The following is a 23,392-nucleotide window of genomic DNA, read 5'->3' as shown; positions in this document are numbered from 1 at the left end:
GAGCCACCTAACTTGCAATATGACTTTTTGGTTATTCAAGTGAGGGTTGAGCTTGCTTCTCTCAATAAATGCAAATAGTTCAACCAAATGCCCATAAGGGGTAGGGGTCAAGCTCCTCTTTAATATTAGCGGCTAGAGTATGCTAGAGCCATGATGGCATTTTCATTATACACTAATAGGAATCAAGATAACTCACAAACCAAGCGAACAATGGAGCTTGATCGCACTCCAAACCCTCTCCTTGGTGACCCTATTGAAGGGGGACCTACTGAGTTCTCTAGATAGCAAAAGCCCAATCTAGTAATTATGGATCCACGATTCACTACTTGGCAATCAACTTTGGGGCCTAATTATTTCAAGCTTGTATGTAAGTTGGCTTGTTACGTGATGTGCATGAGCCAGTTATACCGTGCGTTTAATAGTCAAATTTAAACAATTAATCTATGAGGCTTTATGCAAGATTTAGATTACCAAACTTTCTATCAACCATGAACCACTAAACCTAGTGTCAACAATTGAATACCAAACCTTACGGCAGCCTTAAAACGATGAAAATGAGAAACATTATATCACAACATCCACTTGACAAAAAGCCCCTTCCAATAATTCATTAATTTGCATATACTAAAGAAGTCATAACACGCCCAAGCAGATTTTCGAGAGTATAAACAGGTAGTCTTGGGTTAAGGAGACATAAGACTTGCCAAACACCCACGACAGGTAGACAGGCAATGTGTTAGAATAATCAAGTACAAAACTTCCTTTGTACAGTGGCCAGGTCTCAAGACTAGATCGCAAGTTTATTTTGCTCCAGAGACCAAAAAAAATAATGACAAGCCTTTGAATTTTAACAGCTATTTTCGACGTAAAGGAGACTGTGCTCGTACACCATCCCTCAGCAAGATGGGATAGCGACTGACCACTCAGGCGAGAAAACCAAGCTTCTCTCCGTTTTTCTTCGCCAGCCTGATTAGACCCTGCCTCTGCTTTGCATCAGCTCCGATTGATTTGCAAAACTCGGTGATAACCTGCATGTCGAAGACAGGAGATGCACGCCTCGTTAAAAAATAGACCCATCCCGTGACTCTTTCCATGAGATCTCTTAATATAACTCCCCCTCATCTTCGTTGCAAGCTACATGCTCCAAGGGGAGAACCCACCACCCATGTCCAAAACCACAAGCAAGTATGCCATTGAACAACTTGAGACTACAACCATTTTCCAATAAAGCCAACCGACAGTTTCCTCACAGAACAGCGCTTAGGATTCTTACCATGCACACGTAAGAAAACACAGGTGGAGAGTTGCTTCCACTCACGCCCATGTATGTCTTTGGAGGTCATTCAAGGCCCATCATAGAAGGGCCTTACAATGCTGCTTACATATTCTTACACATTTCACACTCTACTTGTTCCATCTTTAAGTACCATGCTAAAGAAGAAGATACAAATTATACCTAGATGAAAATTTTCATAAAGTGATCCCCAGGCAGAATTCTTTCCATCTACTGGCGTGCCTAGAGAAGTATGTGCCATTGGAGTCTAAAAATCATGGATGATGTTGTTGGAGTCCAATGGCACTTTGACTAGGCAATAGCCTACTTTTTATATGTAGGTTCAATCACTGGTAGTTGAGAAACACTTAAATACTTAATGGTTTTATATTCTAGTGGTTATATGGAAAGAAAACAAGAATGAAGTTTCATGCTAATGAAAGGTAATGGATCATGAAGAAGATAATGAAAGCTCGCATCTCATAACACTGGAAGGTCATGAATCATAGTAATAAAATATTAAGATTTTACATTTTTGTGCAAGTCTTAGAGACACTAATGTTTGAGAGTCATGCAAATGAAAAGCCAAGGATGATGGAAACCTAGGGTCGTATAAGTGAAAAGGTCGTGATCATGAGAATGAAAAGGTGAGATAACAGGTGATCACTGTGGAAGATCAAGTGTTATGATAACAAAAGGTCACAACAAGCCCTCAAGAGGAGGTATCTAAAGACATGGTAATAGTAGGGATTTAGAGAAGTATGCTAATAGGAAAACAGTTAAATAAAAAGCATAGATGTAGGTGCATAACATGTTATTTTTTTGCCAAAGTGCCATATGACATTATTGAAATTTGGGAAAATCCTTAGATGAGGTGAGAAAATAATTCTAGCACCCTACACTACTCTGCTTGATGAAATCAAAGGCCAGGAAATCATTTTACTGTAACAAAAAAAGCACACATAATAGTTGTAACCCTTTCCCGATAGAAAAACAAGTTTTGTGGCAGCAAGCCATGGCTCAACATTTTTTCTCCTTAGAAATTGTTGGATTTCTATCACTTCATTGGCTCATGAGTTTCTCTTGAAAGAGGGGGTGCAAGGGTACTACATCACAGGTTGTCACTTTATCAACCGCCTTACCTTAGATAGAGAAAATGTAGCCCTTACTTAGAAAATAGGGAGAGAAATAATAGTCATCGCTAATGTCACTTTATCGGTCCCCCTTACCCTCGATAGAGAAAAGGTAGCCCTTACTTTGAAAAGGGAGAGAGAAATAATAGCCATTGCTATGGAAATTAAACTAGTCTTTTACATTGGGAGAAAGAAAAGAAAAAACAAAAGACAAGCTCCAATGCATACTATTGCACAATTGTTTTTATGGTTAGCCTCCAATAAATTTTTACATTTTGTAGCCCTTATCAATGCCACTTGCTAATCTAATAATTACCTAACCCAAAGGAAAAATAGTAAAAAAGAATCAAGCACTATTAAAAGCTAAGGAAAAACAAAATGGTTAGAAGCCTTGGAAGATGGATCCTTGGGTGCGTTATATTTGTAATAAAGCAAAATAATACCTTAGCCAATATTTAGCCTTAGGTCTAGGGTTAGATATAAAAAGGCTAAGTTGTAACTTGCTAAACATCTTTTGCCAATTTTAACCTCCCACCATCCATGGAGGGTACATACCATGGCATTGGGGTGGATACCATGCCCCTCCATAGCATGAGGAGGATATCATATTGCAGCCTCTCATTGATAATTCTCAGCCATTGTATCAATTAGTAACATGATTCATGGCAACCTAGCTACTTTGGCTATGGCTTTCTTCACATAATTGCGTATTTCTTGTACTTTCAATATTTTAGTTTGTTATGGGAATTAGCTTCTTCACAATGCTATCAGAGCCTTGAATTTGATTCTTGACAAGGTTGTTTTCAAATCTAGATCTGGTTACTAGCACCATCCAAGGTAACTAGAGTTTAAGATTTGGTTACATGACTTGGTACAATTCAAACTATGACTAGTCAGGGTTTCCTGCAATCAATCTTGACCAATTTTTGAGCTTTTGGAGAAGATCTGAAGGAAAAATGGCTCGTTCTTAGACATTTTAGCATTTTGTGGTCAAGCAGAGGCCCATTTTGGAGGTTCTTCGTGTAATTGGGACTAACGAAGATTAGAAAGAGCTTAAACAAGTTTACTTTTTACTAATCAAGAGTTATCTCTCTTTCTCTTAAGCTTTCTTACAAAGTTCCATGGAGATAATTGCTTCAATCTTTCTTTTCCTTCCATTCTGAGCTTCAAGGATGACATAAGCTTCTTCCTTACCATGATTACTACCCGTAGAGTACCATTTTGCTATGGAAGCAAGGCTTGAAGACCACATGGACAACAAGAGGCATTAGCGCGATTTACGCTGATTTTCAGTATGCCATATCTGAATTTCCAGCGAGCCATGATACCTACAACTTCTATTGTGCTTAAGTCACACCCATTACTCTCCAATAAAGAGCTATTGATTGTTATATTCAAGCTCCTTCTCTTCTCTTGAGTCTTTGAAGCTTTATGTAAACTCTACCCGTGGCAAATTTAGAACAAAAAGTAAATTTGGACAATTTCTTGAAGATTTGAGAGGGCTTTTGTGCTATTTGGCCTTAGGAAGGAGAAGACAAGCATCTACATTTATCATTGACTTGACATTGGAAATTCTTGGCATGATTTGAAGCAATTTTCTTCATTTGAATTTGGGAAAAAACAAGGTAGCCACAAATTTCTTTAAATTTTTGCTTGAAAGAGGCTCAAACCATAGGGCTCATGATGTATACAACTCAAGAAAGGTGGGAGTAAAGCCACACCACCAAAATTTGGCCAACATTGAGGCATATCATCAAGACTAGTGGCATTTTCACTCTTTTGGACACTTGAATGTATGGTATCTTTATAAATTCTTAGTCTTTATCAAGAATTTGTACTTTACTCATAGGCTCTCCTCCAATGGTGATTGAAGACTTTTACTCAAGCATTGTCAGAGAGAGAACTAGGGAGAGAAGAAGAGGAGAGAGAAAGACTGCAGAGGAGAGAGAAAGACTGCAGGAAGAGAGAGAAATAGAGTGACGAGGAGAGAGAAAGACTAGAATTGGAGAGAGAAAGACAGGAAAGATGAAGAAGCCATGGAAGCTTGGAGCAAGAAGGGAGAGAAAGATTGTAATTGTATTGATATGTCAAAAAGATGTGAAAAATTACAACTTCTCTCCTTATATACCAGTGTCAGTGTGACATGGCATATTATTAACATTCTAAGTATTCCCAGCTTCTTACAATCCATCCCTTCCCAAAAGTTTTTGTCCCCAAAAACAAAACTAGAAAGAGCTAAAGAAAAGATGGATAGAACAGAGTACTACTCTGTTTTACAGCTTAACAAATAGGGAATGAGTGAAGAATTTATCATTACAAGGGCTGAGTTTGAAGTACGAAAAGTGGACCCTGCTATATACATGATTTGAAGAACCTTAGAAGCCATTGGAGCCATAGAATCTTCAACAAATAGTTCCAGAAGAAAGTAGACAGCTTGCTGGAATAACAGTCCCTGCTGGACCAAATCAGCCATAACTTTTGATAGAAGTGTCCAAATGAAGTGTACCACATATCAAAACGAAGCTCTTGAAGAGTACTTTAAGCTCATGTAGATAGCTCAATTCTGAAAATGAAGTACGACAAAAACTGTTCTAAAACAACGTGCTGTCCTGAACCAGTCTGCACCAATACTAGCTCCAAAAGCAGTAGGCTTCAGCCACCAATGTATCCTTCAAGTATGGATACTCATCCAATATTGAATCAGGTCTCCAAGAAGCCTCTTCAGAGGGTAAACCTCTCCATTTAATCAAATATTCCACAATAGAACGTGATCGAAGCTTCTTTTCACGCTGACCTATAACAGCCTCTGGGATGTACTGAACAATACCATCTTCATCAATAGGTGGCAGCTCATCAACTAAATCCATTGGATCACCATAATAGGGCTTGAGCTGACTAACATGGAAGACGTTATGAATTTTTGTAGAAGAGGGAAGCTCTAGTCTGTATGCCAAATCTCCAATCCGCTTAAGGATCCTGTAAGGGCCATAGAATCTGTGGGCAAGCTTATTACTGGATCCATCTTTCAATGTAGAATACTTGGATTTGGGCACCTTCAACAAAACCAGCTCTCCTTCCTGGAACTCTAAAGGCCTCCTCTTCTCATCAGCATACATCTTCATCTGATCTTGAGCCTTCCTTAGATTCACCTTGCATTGCTGAAGAAGGGTCTGCATTCTATCCAACTCTTCCTTCCCATGAGGGTTGATCTTTTCGTTAAAAATGACTGTGGGTAGGGGCACCTTGTAACCATACAAAGCCTCAAAGGGTGAAACTCCTATGCTCGCATGAGTGGAATTATTATAAGCAAACTCAGCCAGGTGTAACCAAGAATCCCATGAGGTTTGGACATCATAGCAAAAATGGCGAAGATAAGTCTCCAACCATTTATTAACTCTCTCTGTCTGTCCATCAGTTTGGGGATGATAAGCCGTAGATGGAGCCAACTTGGTACCCATAGATGTAAATACCGCTTGCCAAAAGTTACTCATAAACTTTGAGTCCCTATCATGGACAATCACCTGCGGTAATCCATGCAATCTGAAAATATGCTCCATAAACTGGTTGGCCACCTGAGAAGCAGTAAACTGAATTTTTGTTGGGATAAAATGAGCTGCTTTGGTGAGTCTGTCAACCACCACATAAATGCTATTCCACCCCTTCTTGGTAGTAGGTAAGCCAGTGATAAAGTCCATAGTAATATGAGTCCATTTACCCGTAGGAATAGGCAATGGCTGCAATAAACCTCCTGGCTTATGGGTGCTATCCTTATTTTGCTGACAAGGCATACACTTCATAACGAAGTCCTTGACATCTTTCCACAGTCCTTTCCAATAAAAGCTCTTGCTGATCCTGTCATAAGTCTTGAAAACTCCCAAGTGTCCAGCTAAAGGTGAAGAATGCATCTCCTCCATAATTTTTCGCTTGAAGGAAGAAGTAGAGGGAATAACAATCTTGCCCTTCCACCAAATAAGACCATTTTTAAGCTGGTAGTGCGAGTTTTCTTCCATGAGACCTTGCTGTAATTTCTGAAAGATTTGGCTGAATTCCTCATCTAAGAGATATGCCTCTTGTAGCTCTTCAATCCAATCACTATGTAATTCCGTCATGGCTGATACTTTGCAGGCCCACATACGAGAGAGAGAATCAGCCACTATGTTATCTTTGCCCCTTGTATGAGTGATGTCAAAGTCATAATTTTGTAATGTTGCTACCCATCGTCGTTGCTTTGGAGTAAGATTTGACTGAGTAAGGAAATACTTGAGTACGCGATGATCACTATGCACTCTGAATCGGCTGCCATATAAGTAATGGTGCCATTTCTTGATTGCATGCAGAATAGCCAACATTTCCTGATCATAAACATTCATGGCCATCTCCTTATCAGTAAGCTTACGGCTTTCAAATGCAATTACTCCATGCTCCTGAAGCAAAACAGCCCCAATGCCACGGCCACTAGCATCACATTGTATAGTAAACTCTTTAGAGAAATCCGGGCATACAAGAATAGGAGCGGAGGTAAGTAATTCCTTTAACTGGTTAAGGCTGCTATCTGCAAGAGAATCCCAAAAGAAAGCCTCTTTCTTCAACCTGTCAGTTAAAGGGGCTGCAATTGCCGCATAATGCTTTATAAATCTGCGATAGAATGAAGATAGACCAAGAAATCCTCTAAGAGAGGTAGTAGTAGTAGGCGTTGGCCAATCTTTTATGCATTGCACCTTCTTGGGATCAGCCTGTATTCCTTTTTCACTGACTATATGTCCCAAGTATTCCACTTCAGTCTGCATGAAAGAACACTTCTTCTCCTTAGCAAAAAGCCTATGATGTCTCAACACATCAAAAACCTTCCTCATATGCGACAAATGATCCTGAAAAGTCTTGCTGTAGATCAAAATGTCGTCGAAGAATACCAAGACAAACTGAAAGAGGAAAGGTTGTAGAATCTTATTCATCAGGCTTTGAAAGGTAGCTGGAGCGTTTGTAAGGCCGAATGGCATCACCAAGAAATGGTAAAGCCCACGATCAGTCCTAAAAGCAGTCTTGACCTCATCACCCTCTCTCATGCGAATCTGATGATACCCTGATCTCAAATCAATCTTCGTGAAGAATCGAGCCCCCTTAAGCTCATCAAGCAAATCATCTATCCTGGGTATAGGATACCTGTTCTTCACTGTTATCTTGTTAAGATCCCTGTAGTCAATGCACATTCTGAAAGATCCATCTTTCTTTTTGACTAACAGGACTGGGGATGCATACGGTGAAGAACTTGGTTCAATGAATCCCATTTCAAGAAGCTCTTTGATTTGCTTGGCTACTTCCTCTCGTTCACATTTTGATAGTCTGTAAGGTGGCTTATTGATCGTCTTTGAGTTGGGTTCCAAATCAATGGGGTGATCCACCGCTCTCTTAGGAGGCAATGAAGTAGGTACTTCAAATAGATCTCTGTACTCCTCAAGAAGAGCTGTCAAGGCTGGATGGTTTGCTGAATTTTTGGGCTGATCATGTGTTTCTTTGTTCAAATGCAATACAAATATCTGTGAGCGCTTCTTGTACTCTTTCTTGAGTTGTTGAATGGTGATAAGCTGAAAATCAGATTTACTAGGGATCCCCTGTAAACGGATGAGCTGTCCATTGGAGAAAAACTCCATATATAACTGTGAGAAATCCATAGTAATCCTGCCTAAGGTCATCAACCAGTCACAACCAAGTACAATATCTATGGGCCCCATTTCCAAAGTGATCAGGTTTACTTTGACTTCAAAATTTTCAGCCATCTGCAAAGAAACCTGTGGACAGATTTGTGTGCTGATTTCCTCTTCACCATTAGCCACTTGTACTCTAATGGGCTGCTGTAAGTCGGTGGGAACACAATTCAACTTGTACAAAATGGATTTATTGACAAAACTGTGGGTACTGCCACTATCTATCAGGATGAACACTGGCTTTCCACATATGCTTCCCTTCATACGAAGTGTATTAGGGTTCTTAGATCCCGTCCAAGCATCCATAGAGATAGAACAATTAGTGGCAGCAGGCAACTCATTACAAAATCCACCAGGATCAAATGGGATATCACCGCCTGGATCAAAAGGAAAAGAGTCAGATGGATCATAGAAGTACTCATGTCCACCATCATCCTCGAAATCTTCATTTTCAGCATTGATTGGGACTGTATTAACTTCATCTATGTCATTTTCAAGGTCCTCAAGAACTAGCATACTCTGAATTTTTGGCTTGGCATTTTTGTATACACACTTTGAAGCATGGTCAGGAGTATACTTTTCTCCACACTTGAAGCATAAGCCTTTGTCCTTTCTTTCCTTGTAAAGATCCATGGGAATATTTCTAGAATTTGTATTGGCTGAAGTAGACTTAGGCTTATTGTCACCTTGCTTAAATTCAACCTTTGGACTGTTTGCTGTCCTGAAATTGCCTTGAAGCCTAGAAGCATTAAATGGGGGATAAGTTGGTATCCGTAAGCTCCCACTAGGCATATGGTTGCTGCCATAATTGTTACCAACTTGCCCTTGCTTTAAAACAGTCCTTGGCTGTCCATAACTTGGCTGAAATGAAGATTCTTTCCTATACTTCCTTCCAAAGCGCTCTGCAAGCTCAATAGCCTTGAAAAGTGAAGTAGGATTTTGCGCCATAACATCAGCTGACAAGGATGGTTCCAAACCATACATGAACTTGTGTAACTTGGCCTCATCACTGATGTTTTCCACATACATGGTCAAGTTAAGGAATTGGTTTGTATAATCTCTTACACTTAGGCTCCTTTGTTCCAAGTTGTACCATCTTCGTTCTAACTTCTCTTTCTCAAGAGGTGAAACAAAGACTTCAGCCATAAGTGCCTTGAAAGCTTCCCAATTTTCAATAAGTACATTCTCTTTCTTGATATACCTCCACCAAGTGTGAGCAAATCCTTCTAAGTGCAAGGAGGCAAAGTGTATCTTCATAACATCAGTTTTAGGAAATATATCAAAATAAGACTCCATCTTAGAGGTCCATTCCTCTAATTCTGATGGTGAAGATGACTGGCCATTGAATTTGGATAAAATAATTTTGTCCTTGAATTCTCTATCATGGAAAGGTTGCTGTCCCAAAACTGGCTGATCAGAATTTCCAAGTACAGAACCCCCAAAATGAGATTGAAATCTTCCAACAGGTGGCTGAGAATTACCCTGTAATCTTCCTGTTGGTAAAGCACCCCTAGAATGCTGTGTATGCAGTCCAAAAGCTTGAGTATTGGCACCGTTCAAACTGCCCAAATAGTCATCATGCCTTTGTGAAGCTTCTCCCACTTCATATTGACTATTGGGTATGCCTCTTCTTCCTATGATTCCATCTCCATGACCATTTTGGTTGGATGGCTGAAGTGGAACTGAAGGATCAGTATTTGAACAGGCCTTTTCATTAGCTTCTTTTGATGCCACTTGTAATTGTAAAAGTTTAGAGACTTGTGCCATGAGTAGTTCATTGGACATTACCAATCTATCAATGGAAGCCTTAGTCTGATCAGTAGATTGAACCATCTGATCCATTCTTGATAGCATGGCCTCATGTCGCTCTCTATGCCTTAGTTCATGGGCACACAAAGTATCATTGAGCATGCTAATTTCTCCTTGTTGAGGCTCTTCAGGGTTCTCTTGAAATGTGCTTTCCATCATAGAATCCCTGATTTGCTGTGCATAGTCCTCCTGGACCTTATTTTTGCCTTTATGCCCTGCCATAATAGTGCAGTCCTGCAGTACCCCCTGTCAGTAAAACGGCTATAACTTTGGCTAGAAAGCTCCGATTGCAAAACTTTTTTGTGCGAATCGAAGCTTACAATGCCCTCTTCGAGATGAGCTATAGCACGCTATAACAGGTTTAGGACAGAAAATTCTGTAACTGACTTTCAGAGTCTGAACTGTCCAGTCCTGCACCCTGTTTAGACCTGTAAGTGCCCTGTTTTGACCCTGTAATGCAAGAAAGTAACCTCCAAAGGCTACCAAACCCTGCAAAGGGGTATATAGGACCTGTGGGTACCCTGTAGTACCTGCACCTGTACTTCTGTATCAAAGGGTGTACCTGTATCCACCTGTAAATACCCTGTGGGTAACCTGAAAATGCCCTGTTTTACCCTGTTTTACTCCAATAGGTACTTGAGTCGTTGGAAAGTCTTCAATCTTCAATTCTCCACTCGCTGTACCTGTGTGAGGGATAAAACGGCAGGACGGGCTCCCTACACGGGCTCCGAATCACCGGGAGGTGGGCAAAGTTCCCCCCGGGTCGGTTGGTTGCACCCCTTCGGGATCTTCGATAGTGAGGGAGGGTCACCTCTCTTTTGTCCCACTATCTCCCCCGGCATCCACCTTTTTCCTCGGTGGGAATATCAACATGGCAGAGGCTAGTGTACTAAGCAATCAGCATGATATGCATTTGGAAAATATTCATTCAGCCTTTCATGAGATGCAATTGATTGAGATAAAAGAACTTGAGATGGAAGAAGGGTTTTACCTATGCAATTCAGTGACTCACTGATTGCTAGTACTTACCCTTTACAATTTTCCAATTTAGGCAAAAGAGAATCAACCAATCAATTGGATTAGAGTAAGCAAAGGAATCAATGAATGTATTCAGTCCATAGGATTCAAATGTTATGCTGAAATCTCAGATTGAGGCCCTTCATTCACTGATTGAAGCTAATATGCATTAGACAAGCATTGCATTCATGAATAGATGAATTCAAGCAAAGGTTGGTTGAGAATTTGATGAAAATGTTCAATTCTTTAATCTCTCAGTCAAATGGCTTAAGCTCAGCAGTTGGATTAATGAGAGAGATTAAAAATTGAAGAGAAATACCTTGACATGGCTGAAAATAACTTGCCAAATGCTTGATAGGGCTCCCGGTTGTCCAATGTTAGCAAAATAATCCAAGAAGCTTGCTTATCTGATGGTAGAGACCAATCTTGAAGCTTCAAATGCTTGAAATTGAAGCATTAAACCCGTTTCCCCCAAATTTTTGCTCCATAGAAGCTCTTGATCTTCAATCTTAAGCCATCCCGTGCTTAATCCTTGCAATTTGTTGAAGAATCCTTGCTGAAATGATTCCACGGGCCAAAAGGATGAAGAATCTTCAAGAAATTGTCAAGAAATGGAAGCTTGGGCTGAAGCTTTCATGGCTGCCCATGGACTGTTCATGTAGGGTTTCAAGAGAGTGAAAAGCTGAGAAATATGGTTCTATTTTGGAGTAAACACACCAAAACCTTGAAGGAATCACTGCCAATGATGAATTAGAAGCACCATAGCTGAAGATTGGCTGAGAACTGGAGGAGAACAGGGCTGGAAAAATCAGCGCAAATTTCGGGCTGCTGTCCAGGCCACGTGGCAGCTTCTACAGGGCATGATTGGTACTCCACTTGTTGCATTTGATGTCTAGAGTGCCATTATGCAGGCCATTGTTGATGGAGAGCAAAGATCAGTGAGAAAAGAAGAGATCTCAGCCAGCAAACTCCATGAAAGCTTGGGCAGAGCTTGAGGAAAGAGGAAAGGAAGACCTCTTTTGAAAAGTAACTGTAGTTTAGTCTCTAACTAAGCCCGGTTAACCATTCTTTACCCTAGTTACCTCCATTTTTGCATAAAATTTGATGACGTCCAGCCATTTAAGCCTTTACCCGCCATATCTGACCTTGAATAACTCCAGATGTAGTCATTGCTAACTGTAGTTGTCCTGCAGCACTCCACTAGTCACTGTCTTGTACCATTTTTGTCTGAAATTGGTTTTGAAATGGGAAAATAGGAGTGAAAATGGAAGAAAATAATGGATCAAAGACTGAAGCTCTGATACCACTTGTCAGAGAGAGAACTAGGGAGAGAAGAAGAGGAGAGAGAAAGACTGCAGAGGAGAGAGAAAGACTGCAGGAAGAGAGAGAAATAGAGTGACGAGGAGAGAGAAAGACTAGAATTGGAGAGAGAAAGACAGGAAAGATGAAGAAGCCATGGAAGCTTGGAGCAAGAAGGGAGAGAAAGATTGTAATTGTATTGATATGTCAAAAAGATGTGAAAAATTACAACTTCTCTCCTTATATACCAGTGTCAGTGTGACATGGCATATTATTAACATTCTAAGTATTCCCAGCTTCTTACAAGCATGGAGCTCTCATAATCCATTGGAGGATTCTTTATTGCTAGAAGCTGAAATTACATTGGGGAAACATTATGGAACCAATTTTTGCTTGAAGCTAAATCTATGGTACTTAATCTTGATCAGTTTGGAAATGGATTATGTGAAGGATTAATCGATTGGCGTCCATTCATTACTCTTCATAAGCAACAAGATATATTTCTATCACTTAATACTTTCAATCTCTCTTATTATCCTATTGTTGAGAAAGAGAGATTAGGAGTAATCAATCATCAAAATTGATAGTGAAGAGCATATAGAGCCTAGCATAGGGTCGATTGTGATTGTTTCATATTTTCCTATCCTGTCCACTCATGATTAGTATCAAATTTGATTACCAAATATTGATTCATTGCTTACATTTTGTATCTAACATGGAATTTCTTTTGTTGGTTGATCATCAATGCTAATGATTGAAAATATTAGTAAAATTAGTAAGTGAGATCCATGTAATGCAGTGAGTTACTACAAAGGGTAATACCTTATCCTTAGCTCATTCCATTTCAGTCAATTCCTATTTCTCACTTACATTTCATTAAAGGATTCAAATTGTTTTTTCAGCCAATGCATAGCATCATTGTTTTCTTAATCGCGTAGCATGTACTTGTCAGGTCTATTCTCGCTAGGACAAAGTGGATGCCAAGCGAGTCAAGAAGATAATAGAGAGGTGAACCTTCCTTCTTGATTATGACTCTCAAGAGGTGCACTAACTAGCTTGAGAAGGGACTCGGCACACCCCTAAAGTCTCGAAACCCATACAAATTTTAAGTTTAGGTACAAGTACATCCTCTTTAGCAGTGGTTAATAGTGGCACAATAGTATCTCATTCCATTCAAAGAGTTACATGTGCTTGAAGTTTCATTGGAACAAACGGTGGAAGAGGTACAAAGTATTTCTTGCTCTTTTGATACCTACAGGTTATTGCAGGTCTCACAGATTTTCACAAGAAGTGCCCACTATTTTATAGGTCTACCTTCAACCCCACAGATGCCCAATAACCCTTTCCAAGTCCCTGCAAGTGTTTGCAAGGTTTGTTGTTACACAAAAAACTCCTCTAGGTCTAAACACAGCATCTACTGATAGTAGATAAGGTGCAAGGAACTTCTATACAGTAGTAAAGATCTTATTACAAAACACTCTGTATTAATAGCTCAATACATAGAGAGGATACTAAGGTCCATTTTGAATCAAAATCTTGTTGATCTAATATCAAGAGCCCAAGATATTTCAATTTTATTGATAGTGGATACAATTGGACATCAACGGATACCATCACAGGGTAATACTATTTGTCATTATTTCACCTACAACCTTCATTCCAAGTTGAAACTGCTTTAAATCTGGTATATCCCCACCTCATAAGCTTCCTATTGAGTTGTAGACTACTTGGATTGGAGCTACGTGTGGGGAGAAACAAAGGATTTACTCTAACATACAGTCCACTATTACAACACTTTTCTTTCAATGGCCAGGAATAAGAAGAAAGGCCTTATTTTAGAAGCAATGAATGATGATGTCAGAGAGTTTCACAATGGTCAAAATTACACTAATGAGGCTTAAAATCATGAGCAAGGAGATGAAGATATTAGTGTAAGAAATGCCTAGCATGCATCAAAGGATTGAAGAGCCACATGCAATCAATGACTACTTGTTATTATCCAAAGAGTTGCGCCACGTGAATGAAGGGATTTTTATGGACTTGAAAATTTTGAATGAAGGATTGACACAAATGAATAAGGGAATTTCTGAAACTGCAGTAAAGCAATAAATCTCTATTTGAAGAGATTATTTTAGCTATAAGAAACATAGACCACAAATCACAAAGAGAATCCCAACCTATTGATGACCCTCATAAGATCTCTCATGATGCTAATCTAGCCCATCTTAATAAGAAACGCACTCAACCTATTATGCCTATCTTTGAAAGAGGTGAACCATCAAAAGTGAAGGGTAACTTCTTTTCATCACAAGCTCATGGCAATCATACTTTAAGACCTCAGTTCAACAATCCTAAAGATGATCATAGACATATAGATGAACAAGATGACATTAGGTTGAATGAATATTATCATGGCTGTGATTTAGTCCACTGGTGTATCTAAAGGGAATGTAGTCAATAACCAAGCTCATGTTGATGGTAGCAATGATGGAATAAGATCAGTACAAGATCATTCAAGTAAGGAGCACATCTCAAATGGTCAGCCCCCGTCACTTGGTTTTGGATAACCCTCCCTTAGGCAAGATCCTTGGAATAAGAATTCATAGAGACAACACTCTTATGAATAGCCAAATAGTAATTTGCAACCATCTTACAATGAGAAGGAGTACAAAGAAAATATTAATATCACCAACTTCAAAGGGAAAAAATTCTTCACCTTTGGAATGGAAGGAGTTGTATTTCACCTCTGTTCTCGAAGCAATGAAGCAAAAATTTATTTTACAACTCTTCACCTTGAAAGCTACACTCACACTTCGTGAGTGATATATGTGCAATGTTGGTCATTATTTTCCACATGGGAAGAATTAAAACAAGCTATGCTTGATATTTTTGTTTTTCCTTTGAAAAAGGAAAGACTTCAAAGAAGATATGCATGGACCCAAATAGAGATGCCTATTAGAGATTATTCAAATACCTATTTGAATCTCTCTACGTATGTCAAGGATATTTTAGATTTTGCAAAGCTGAACAAGTATATCTTTAGCCTTGACCCCGCCTTGTCATTGGAGGTGGGAGCTCAACAATCAAAAACTTTACATGAACCAATTCATTCACTGAAAGATGTTCTCAAAAATACAAGAGAGATGCATGGAATTTTCGGCAAAGAAGTTTAGGATACTAGTAATTCCTCCAATCAGCCTACAAGATATGGACAAGTTTTTAGCCAATCGAGAGAGGGTTTCAAGCAAGATAACAAGAGTTTCAATAGTCATAATAGTAATTATAGCAATGTGCCAACTTTTCCTACTGTTTATGCTTCAAAACAAGGTGAAAATAATGCTCTAAAACATGGACAAAATTTCAGAAATATGACTGAGATAAAAGGGAATTTTTCAAGAGCTGAAAGTGCTCCAAAACTCAACCAAAACAACTCTAGTAGCAACTTTATTCCTCATGACAAGGTTAGGGAAACGCATGCCAAAGGATTGTGCCTTAAATGTGGGGAGAAGTGGTCCCAAGATCACAAGCTGAAGTGCAAAGCCAAAAACTCCAAAATCAACATGGTGATTACTCAAGATGTGAAAGTTGAAAAAATGAAAAAATAAGATGGCAATTAACTGCATGATGCTTATTCGATGGTGAAAGAAATGCATGAAGAAAAGAATGTCACCAATGAGGAATTGTATGATCCTTTGGACAGGTTTCCATTCGATCTAGGTAACACCAATGATTCTCATTATTTCTTATGTGCTATTTCACATGATGAATAGATGAACTGTAAATGAGAAAATATATTTAGACTCAAAGGTATCATTTAATGACAAGATTGCACATATTCTTGTGGATACGAACAGCACTCATAGCTTCATTAATACCAAATATTTGAGCAAGCTAAAGTTGCTACCCATTGATATGGAATCATCCTTACAGATACAAGTTGCAAATGGTGCCTATGAGTCTAGTAAAGAAGTGTGTCCATATACTTCTATTGAATTATCATCTACTTACAAAATACAAGTGGATTTAATCACTTGGTATATGGGACCAATTGATGTTGTTATTAACTATAATTAGCTGAAAAACTCTTGGTAAATTTACTTTGGATTTGAAACAAATGCAAATGGAATTTAATTGGCAAGGACAACACATAGAATTGAAGGGCATTGAAGGGCATTGACCATAAATACATAAAGCTCATATCTATGAAGAAATTACAAAAGGAAAACAATACCAAGTCATACATCTTCACTCTTTTACTTGCAAAAGTAGATGAAGGTCAACCACCAAATCAGCCATATTCTTCTCCAAAGAGAAGGGACCCAAGATTGAAAGAGCTATTTAAGGAATGTAAGAATTTGTTTCAGCCACCATCACCCTCGCCTCCTGAACGAGAAGTTAGCCCATCCTATCAACTTGTTGCCCAACACAAAGCCCATCAATAAACCTTCCTATTGCTTATCCAAGTTTGAGAGGAAAGAGGTGGATCGACAAGTCAAAGAGTTGCTGCAAATGGGTTTAATTCAACTGAGTCAATCACCATTTGCCTCTCTCCCCTGCTCTTGGTCAAGAAGAAGAATGGATCATTTCACATGTGCATTGATTATACAGGTTTGAATAAGTCAATGGTTAAGAATATGTATCATATTCCCTACATTGACGATCTCTTAGATGAACTTAAGGATGCAAAAGTCTTCACCAAAATAGATCTTTCTTTGAGTTACCATCAAATTCGAATGATTGAAGGAGATGAGTTCAAAATAACATTTCGAACTGAAAGGGGATTATACCACTTCTTGGTTATGCCATTTTCAATACACCCACTACTTTTCAAGCTCTTATGAATAAAATATTACAGCCTTTCTTGTTCAAAATAGTCCTTGTATTCTTCAATGATATCCTTATCTATAGCAAGTGCAAGGAGTACATTTGAAGAATGTATGGAAGGTCTTTGATACCTTAAGAAGACACATATTCTTTGCCAAGATGATAAAGTGTTCTTTCATGGAAGATGAAGTGGAATACTTGGACCATATTATGGAAAAGCAAGGAATTAGAGTAGATCCAAACAATGTGAAATGTATCAAAGAATAGCCTACCTCTACAAATTCGACATCTTTGAGAGGATTTCTTGAATTATCTTTTTTTAATAGAAGGTTCACCAAGAATCATGCTCATGTGATGGTTCCATTGACGGAAAGGCTAAAAATAAAGACTTTTCATAGGACTCCATTGGCAACAAAAGCTTAAATGAACTGAAATCTCTTATAATTTCAAGCACCTATTCTTGCATGTCTAGGTTTCTCTAAGGAGTTTATCATATATATGGATGCTTGTGGAAGAGGAGTAGAGACTATTTTATATCAAGATCCCAGAGTCATAGCTTATGAGAGCCGAAAGCTTAATAACAAGGAGGGCTAACTACATGTTTATGAGCAAGAGATATTAGCAATACTGCATGCTCTTAAAAGTTGACATCACTATATCTATAACATCCATTTCAAAGTCAAAAGCAATTATCGCATTCTTTTGCAACCAAATTTGTCTCCCAAGCAACAAAGATGATTGGCTACTCTTTAAGAATATGACTTTGAGATATCATATATGGCCGAAAGAGAGAATGTGGTAGCGAATGCCTTGTCAAGAATGTGGACATGTTCTATTTCCACCATTTCTACGGTCCATAAAGATTGGATCCATGACATTCAAGAAGAGTACTTGCTTGATGAGCAAGCATCCAAAATGATGATGGAATTTTAGCAAGGCAAAGGAGAAGAGTATCCAAATTTTCAGTGGCACAATGCTCTTCTTTGGTATCATGGATGGGTCTTTTTGACTCCTCGTTCATATTTCAAAAATAGTATGTTGCAAGAGATGCACTCTTTACCTTAGTGGGCCATCATGGTTTATTTAGGACATTTAATAATATTTATAAGAGCTTTCATTGGAAAGAAATTTGGAGGGGTGTTAGAGATTATGTCATGAGATATCTTCCATGTCGACAAAACAAGAATTCCACGCTTCTACCAGACATATTGCTTTAGCCACTACCTATTCTTCACGTAAAGTGGACCAACATTAGCATGGAATTTATTATAGGATTGTCTACAACAAAGCGTGGGTGGAATAACATTTATGTGGTTGTAGACTGATTGGCTAAATCAGCCCATTTAATCCCAAGAAATGGGCAATTTATAACAAAGCAAGTGGCTAATCAATTTATGAAAAATGCCTTTAAACTTCATGGGATGCCAACGAAGATTGTGTCTAATCATGACACTAAATTTATGGGCAACTTTTGAAAGAGTTTGTTCTCTTCTATGGGAGCTATTTTGACTCCTAGCACAGCTTATTATCCACAAATGGACGGTGTTGCAACGCATAGGATTGAAGGTCACCACAGGGGTTTGGCAAGAGAAGAATGTGTGGGGGTTCAAGAGCTTAGACTCTCGAGATGGTAGAGATAAGAGAAGGGTCGAAGGTTTCAAGCCAAGTTCTTGAAGATAAGAGACAGCAAGGTGAAGGTAAATTCAAGGAGAGGAGTAGACGGAAGAAAGGGGGTTCGAAGAAATTGAAAACGTAAAAGAATACTCCCAAAACGAACTAGAAAATGTAGAAGAATACTAACAGAGATGAAGCCTATCAGTTTCTTTCAGCATTATGAGAAGATATAACTCTAATAGACAAAAACGTGTATAAAATAATACCTTCCTCTATACTGCTCAGATCGCCAATCAGATGCTTCCATTGGCTTCGAAAAGGGGGTAAAATACCAACACACCTGGTCGAAATTCTACCAAATCGCTCCTTCTTCATCTCCCCCTTCGGAGTGCTGTTCACTGCCTGAAAACAGCGATCGTGCGTCGCGCAATTTCATGAATCTCTCTTTTTACATAAAATCCTCTCAAATTGGCTTTTACATGTCATCCTAATCTAGAAGTTGTCTATAGCTTTATGGATTTTTACAAGATATAATATCAAAAATTGGCTAAAACTTGTCCAAAAAATCTAATATTTTTGAGCCATGGACACTAACACTAATGTCTAAAATGGCATTGGCTCTTTAAATCAATAAGAAAGCCACACTCTAGATTTTTTTACATGGTGTGCGAGTAGCAGCACGACAACGGCCGAACTGAAAGAGTCAATAAATGGCTAGAGATCTATTTACGATACTTTTACCATGATACACTAAATGCATGGGATCATTGGCTTTACCTTCCAAATTTTTGCTATAATAATACTCATCGCATGAGTATTGGCATGTCTCCTTTTGAAGCATTGTATGGTTACAAAGTTCAAGTGTCTTCTGCATTGTTTCATGATGATATGAATCCTCATGCTCATGAAGAGTTAGAGAAGATGGATACTCTTATGAAGTAATGCAAGGACAATAAGGACAGTATTAGAAAAGCTCAAGAAACAATGAAATCCTATGCAGATGAGAAACAAAGGCATATGAAATTTGACAAAGGTAAATGGGTTTTCTTGAATATTTCAAAATCCCATTATGCTTCTCTTAAAGGAGAACATACTTGCCCATCGGGTTTTTGGTCCATATAAAATAATCAAGCGAGTAGGAGATCTTGACTTCAACTACTTGTACCCACAATGTCTTTTATGTATCTTAACTTAAGAAGTATGTTGACCCTGAAATTCAAGTTCTTGAAGAACTACCTCCCCTTCATGAAGATGGTTTCATCATTTACGAATCCGAAAAGATTGTTGGTAAGCGGGAGAAGTGGAAGGGTTTGCCTATGGAAGAGTCTTCTTGGCAACATGCTTTGTATTTGGAACAATTTTCATGGCTTCTTCAAGAGGATACTTCACTATTTGAGTAGTAAACAACTTGCTATATTAAATTTCTGTGAAAAAATTAATTGCTTGATCTTCATTAAAATGAGATTTTGACAGCATGGTTGAATACTACATATTGTCATCTATGTTTCTATAGCTCGCCCATGGAAATCGAATATTTCTACTTCAAGTTATAGCCAAATTTGTATTGCAACCTATTTTAGATAGCCTACAGCAATTTCTTCAACTTACATATTTCTCTTTTATCAAGTTATATGATTTCTTCAACTTGAAATTTCATTTCAGTATGGATCCATATGTTTTAAAGCTATCCTTGTAATCTTCATTGTATCTTGTCCCAATTTCAGCTTTGAGGATACAGCTCTTTTACATCGAAAGGGCTTGTAATAAAGAAAAATAATACCTTAGCCAATATTAAGCCTTAGGTCTAGGGTTAGATATAAAAAGGCTAAGTTATAATTTGCCAAACATCTTTTGTCAATTTTAAATATTTCTTGTTTGAGGTTTCTACCTCCCACCATTCATTGAGAATGCATACTCTTCGGCCACCATGGCATTGGGGTGGATACCATGTTCCTCCATAGCATGAGGAGGATATCATACTACAGCTTCTCATTGATGATTCTCAACCATTGTATCAATTAGTAATATGATTCATGGCAACCTAGCTACTTTGACTATAACTTTCTTGGCATTACTGTGTATTTTTTGTATTTTCAGTATTTTAGTTTGCTGTGGGAATTAGCTTCTTTACAATATCGGCAGAGGTGAGATTAACTAGCAATGGAGGGGATTAGGCAAACATGTATGGCATAGACTTTACTCGTGTTCTCCACTTCATGGATTCTTGCACCTTTGCACCTTCTGAAGCCACCCGATGAAGGTTGTTCTAGGGTCAACCAGAGGGCTATGATAAAGGGCAACATGGCTTGATTGATTATATCGACTAACTAAATAAGCGAGATGAACTAAGCTACAGGACGTGACCAAGGCGACGTATTTAGGGTTTGCATAGTGGCGCAAAACACGTAGTCAAGTTACACTAGTGAAATTGTTTCAAGCTATTATTCCAACCATTTGTAATTTTCTTTGAAGCAAAATTCTCTTTGTGATAGCTAAATTGACTTTAGCAAATAATCCAACCATTCCGTGATTTTCTTTCTAGCAATGATATTCATAATTGCATTAAGCAAGAAACGTCTGTATGCTAACAAGGTTGTAGCCCAAGTGGTTTGAGTGAGTGGGTGTGTACATGGGTGCATAAGTTCAAACCTTGAGTACACCCTCGAGGTATCTTTCAAACTGTCAAGCATTTCTCAAAACGAAAAATGACCATTTGTGTTTCAAGAACTCATTGATTCTTGGCTAGAGGAGAGAAGAAAGGATTTTCTCACAATTAAGGACAAACAAGTGCTAGCACAAAACCCAAGTTTGTGAGCTGGTACTTAGATCTAGCAAGCACTCTAGTGAATGGGGAGGCCTTGTCTCTATAGATTACATAGAGAATGGCACCCAACTCTCTATGCAGATTGCATGGCACTTATGCAACTTTGCACAATACACATCCATGAAAACTATTCTTTTCTAGAGGCAAGTGCTAACACAAGACCAACCAAGTTTATGAGCTAGTACTTAGATTTGAAGTGCATGTACACTGGGACAGCATGCTTTGCTGGATGGGGAGACCTTGTCTTTGTAGGTTTCTGAGAGAATGGCACCAACTCTCCATTGAGATTGCACGATACTTATCACAATTGCATGCACCCCGGTGAAAAGGGGAGGGCGGGGCCCTCGTCTTTATAGATTTCAGAGAGAAGGCGACAACTCTCCTACATGACACTCCTGAAGATTTACACAACCCACGTTCGTGGAAAGCTATTCTTTTTTGACAAGTGGTCCAACAGTTCATGCATCGTTATTTGTGGCAACGTCACTCACTATGGCATCAACAGCATCACAACTAGCCCATTCCATGACTTTTTCTTAAACTTCCGATTCGCCGATCATCGTAATGGCATGATCCAATCTCAGGGCCTCTATCAAAGGTCTAATCAGGCAGGGCTAGAATTTGGCTAGTTTTAAATTCGTGGTATCAGATTATTTCTTTCAACTAATAAATGTGAGTAACAACACATCGGGCATGAATTTTTTTTAAATCCCTCGTAACAGCACCATTTCTGAAGTTCTTGATTTCCACCTTTTGATTGAATAGGAATCTGAAGATTAGCTAACAAAGTTTGGGATTCAGCATCTTCCATTTAGATCGATATGGACGAGCCCATATGAAACTAGACTAGGGTGTTGCCCTACCCATGATCCTTTGAGGCAGGATTTCTTTCCACAAATGGAAAGCAGTAAAATGTTCTGTGCAGCTCGAAGTTCCCTAATAGCTTCTGCCTGGAAGAAAATGTCCTTTAGACAGTGGTTTGGTCTAACAGTAATGAAAGATACTTCTGATGCAAGCTTGCGAAGAACACTTATCTGAGGACTGTCAACATATCCTACCATAAGTGGGAACTGAGAAAGAAGCTGATTACTGTCAATAACGGTGTGAGTTTGATTATCGACGGTTAGAGGAAAGCTCTGAGACTGGTCTGTCACATGGGCACAGCTGTACAGGATAGCATTGAAAGAGAGAGAGAGAGAGAGAGAGAGAGAGAGAGAGAGACCTGTGAGTGGAGAGCGATGGCTTTCCCTCTAAGCTGATTGAACCTCTTCTTGCCGATGACATTACGAGCTACGACGACCAGAGGTGCGAACACGCCCTTGCCTTCATTAACGTTGCCCATCATGCGGGGAGGGCCTGCCTGCTGTGGCCGCCTGCCGCTGCTGCTGCTGCAGGGAATGCCACTGTACCTGAGCCTCAGCTGCTGCTGCGATTCCTCCCCGCCCCAAAAAGAAGAAGAAGAAGAAGACGATGAAGAGGGAGGAAGAAGGACGAGCTCACTGCATCGAGGAGCAGAGCTCAGCGACGCCATTAGAGAGGGGCACAGATGCCGGGTCGTCGACGCAGAATTACGTGCGGTCTGATGGAGCGTCAACGTGTTAGAGACACAGAGAGAGAGAGAGAGAGAGAGAGAGAGCTTGCTCGACTTGGCTATGGCAATCGCGCGTGCGAGCGAGAGAGAGAGAGAGAAAGAAGGAGGTTCTTCTTCCCCAGCCACAGCCTTGCCTATCTCCCCCCCGGGCCGCGCTCCCCCGGTTCGGCACCTTGCCAAACCTGCCCCCCGCACCTCCTTGCCGTCGTGGCCCCTTCTCCACCTTCAGTCTGGCTACCCCACCGCGATCCCCCCCCGCGCCAAGTGGCCTTTATCGAACGCTGTCCACCTTCAGCACTGCACATG

General features: G+C 39.4%; 1 protein-coding gene across 1 annotated transcript; it reads right to left on the bottom strand.

Moving 5' to 3' along the window:
• Positions 1 to 597: 597 nt before the first annotated feature.
• On the bottom strand, positions 598 to 23,184 carry PGR5 (proton gradient regulation 5). The gene is made up of 2 exons (XM_087682760.1): positions 22,718 to 23,184; positions 598 to 1,028 (listed from the first exon to the last, which is right to left on the bottom strand). The coding sequence occupies exons 1-2, from the start codon at positions 23,024 to 23,026 to the stop codon at positions 924 to 926; spliced, it is 414 nt and encodes a 137-aa protein (XP_087538886.1). The 5' UTR covers positions 23,027 to 23,184; the 3' UTR covers positions 598 to 923.
• Between the last annotated feature and the right edge of the window lie 208 nt (positions 23,185 to 23,392).

This window comes from Lygodium microphyllum, chromosome 8 (genome assembly GCF_053477565.2).
Source record: "Lygodium microphyllum isolate KBCC chromosome 8, Lygodium_microphyllum_v1.1.10, whole genome shotgun sequence".
Lineage (NCBI taxonomy): Eukaryota > Viridiplantae > Streptophyta > Polypodiopsida > Schizaeales > Lygodiaceae > Lygodium > Lygodium microphyllum.
Note: the sequence above shows the minus strand (reverse complement) of the source record. Positions and strands in the feature narration are given on the sequence as shown.

Bases quoted from the DNA above. Each gene is read 5' to 3' on its own strand.
- PGR5 (XM_087682760.1), bottom strand. From the start codon at position 23,026: ATGGCGTCGCTGAGCTCTGCTCCTCGATGCAGTGAGCTCGTCCTTCTT. The intron at 1,029-22,717 runs GTCTCTCTCTCT...TTCGACATGCAG, and splicing joins CCATCGCTCTCCACTCACAG to GTTATCACCGAGTTTTGCAA.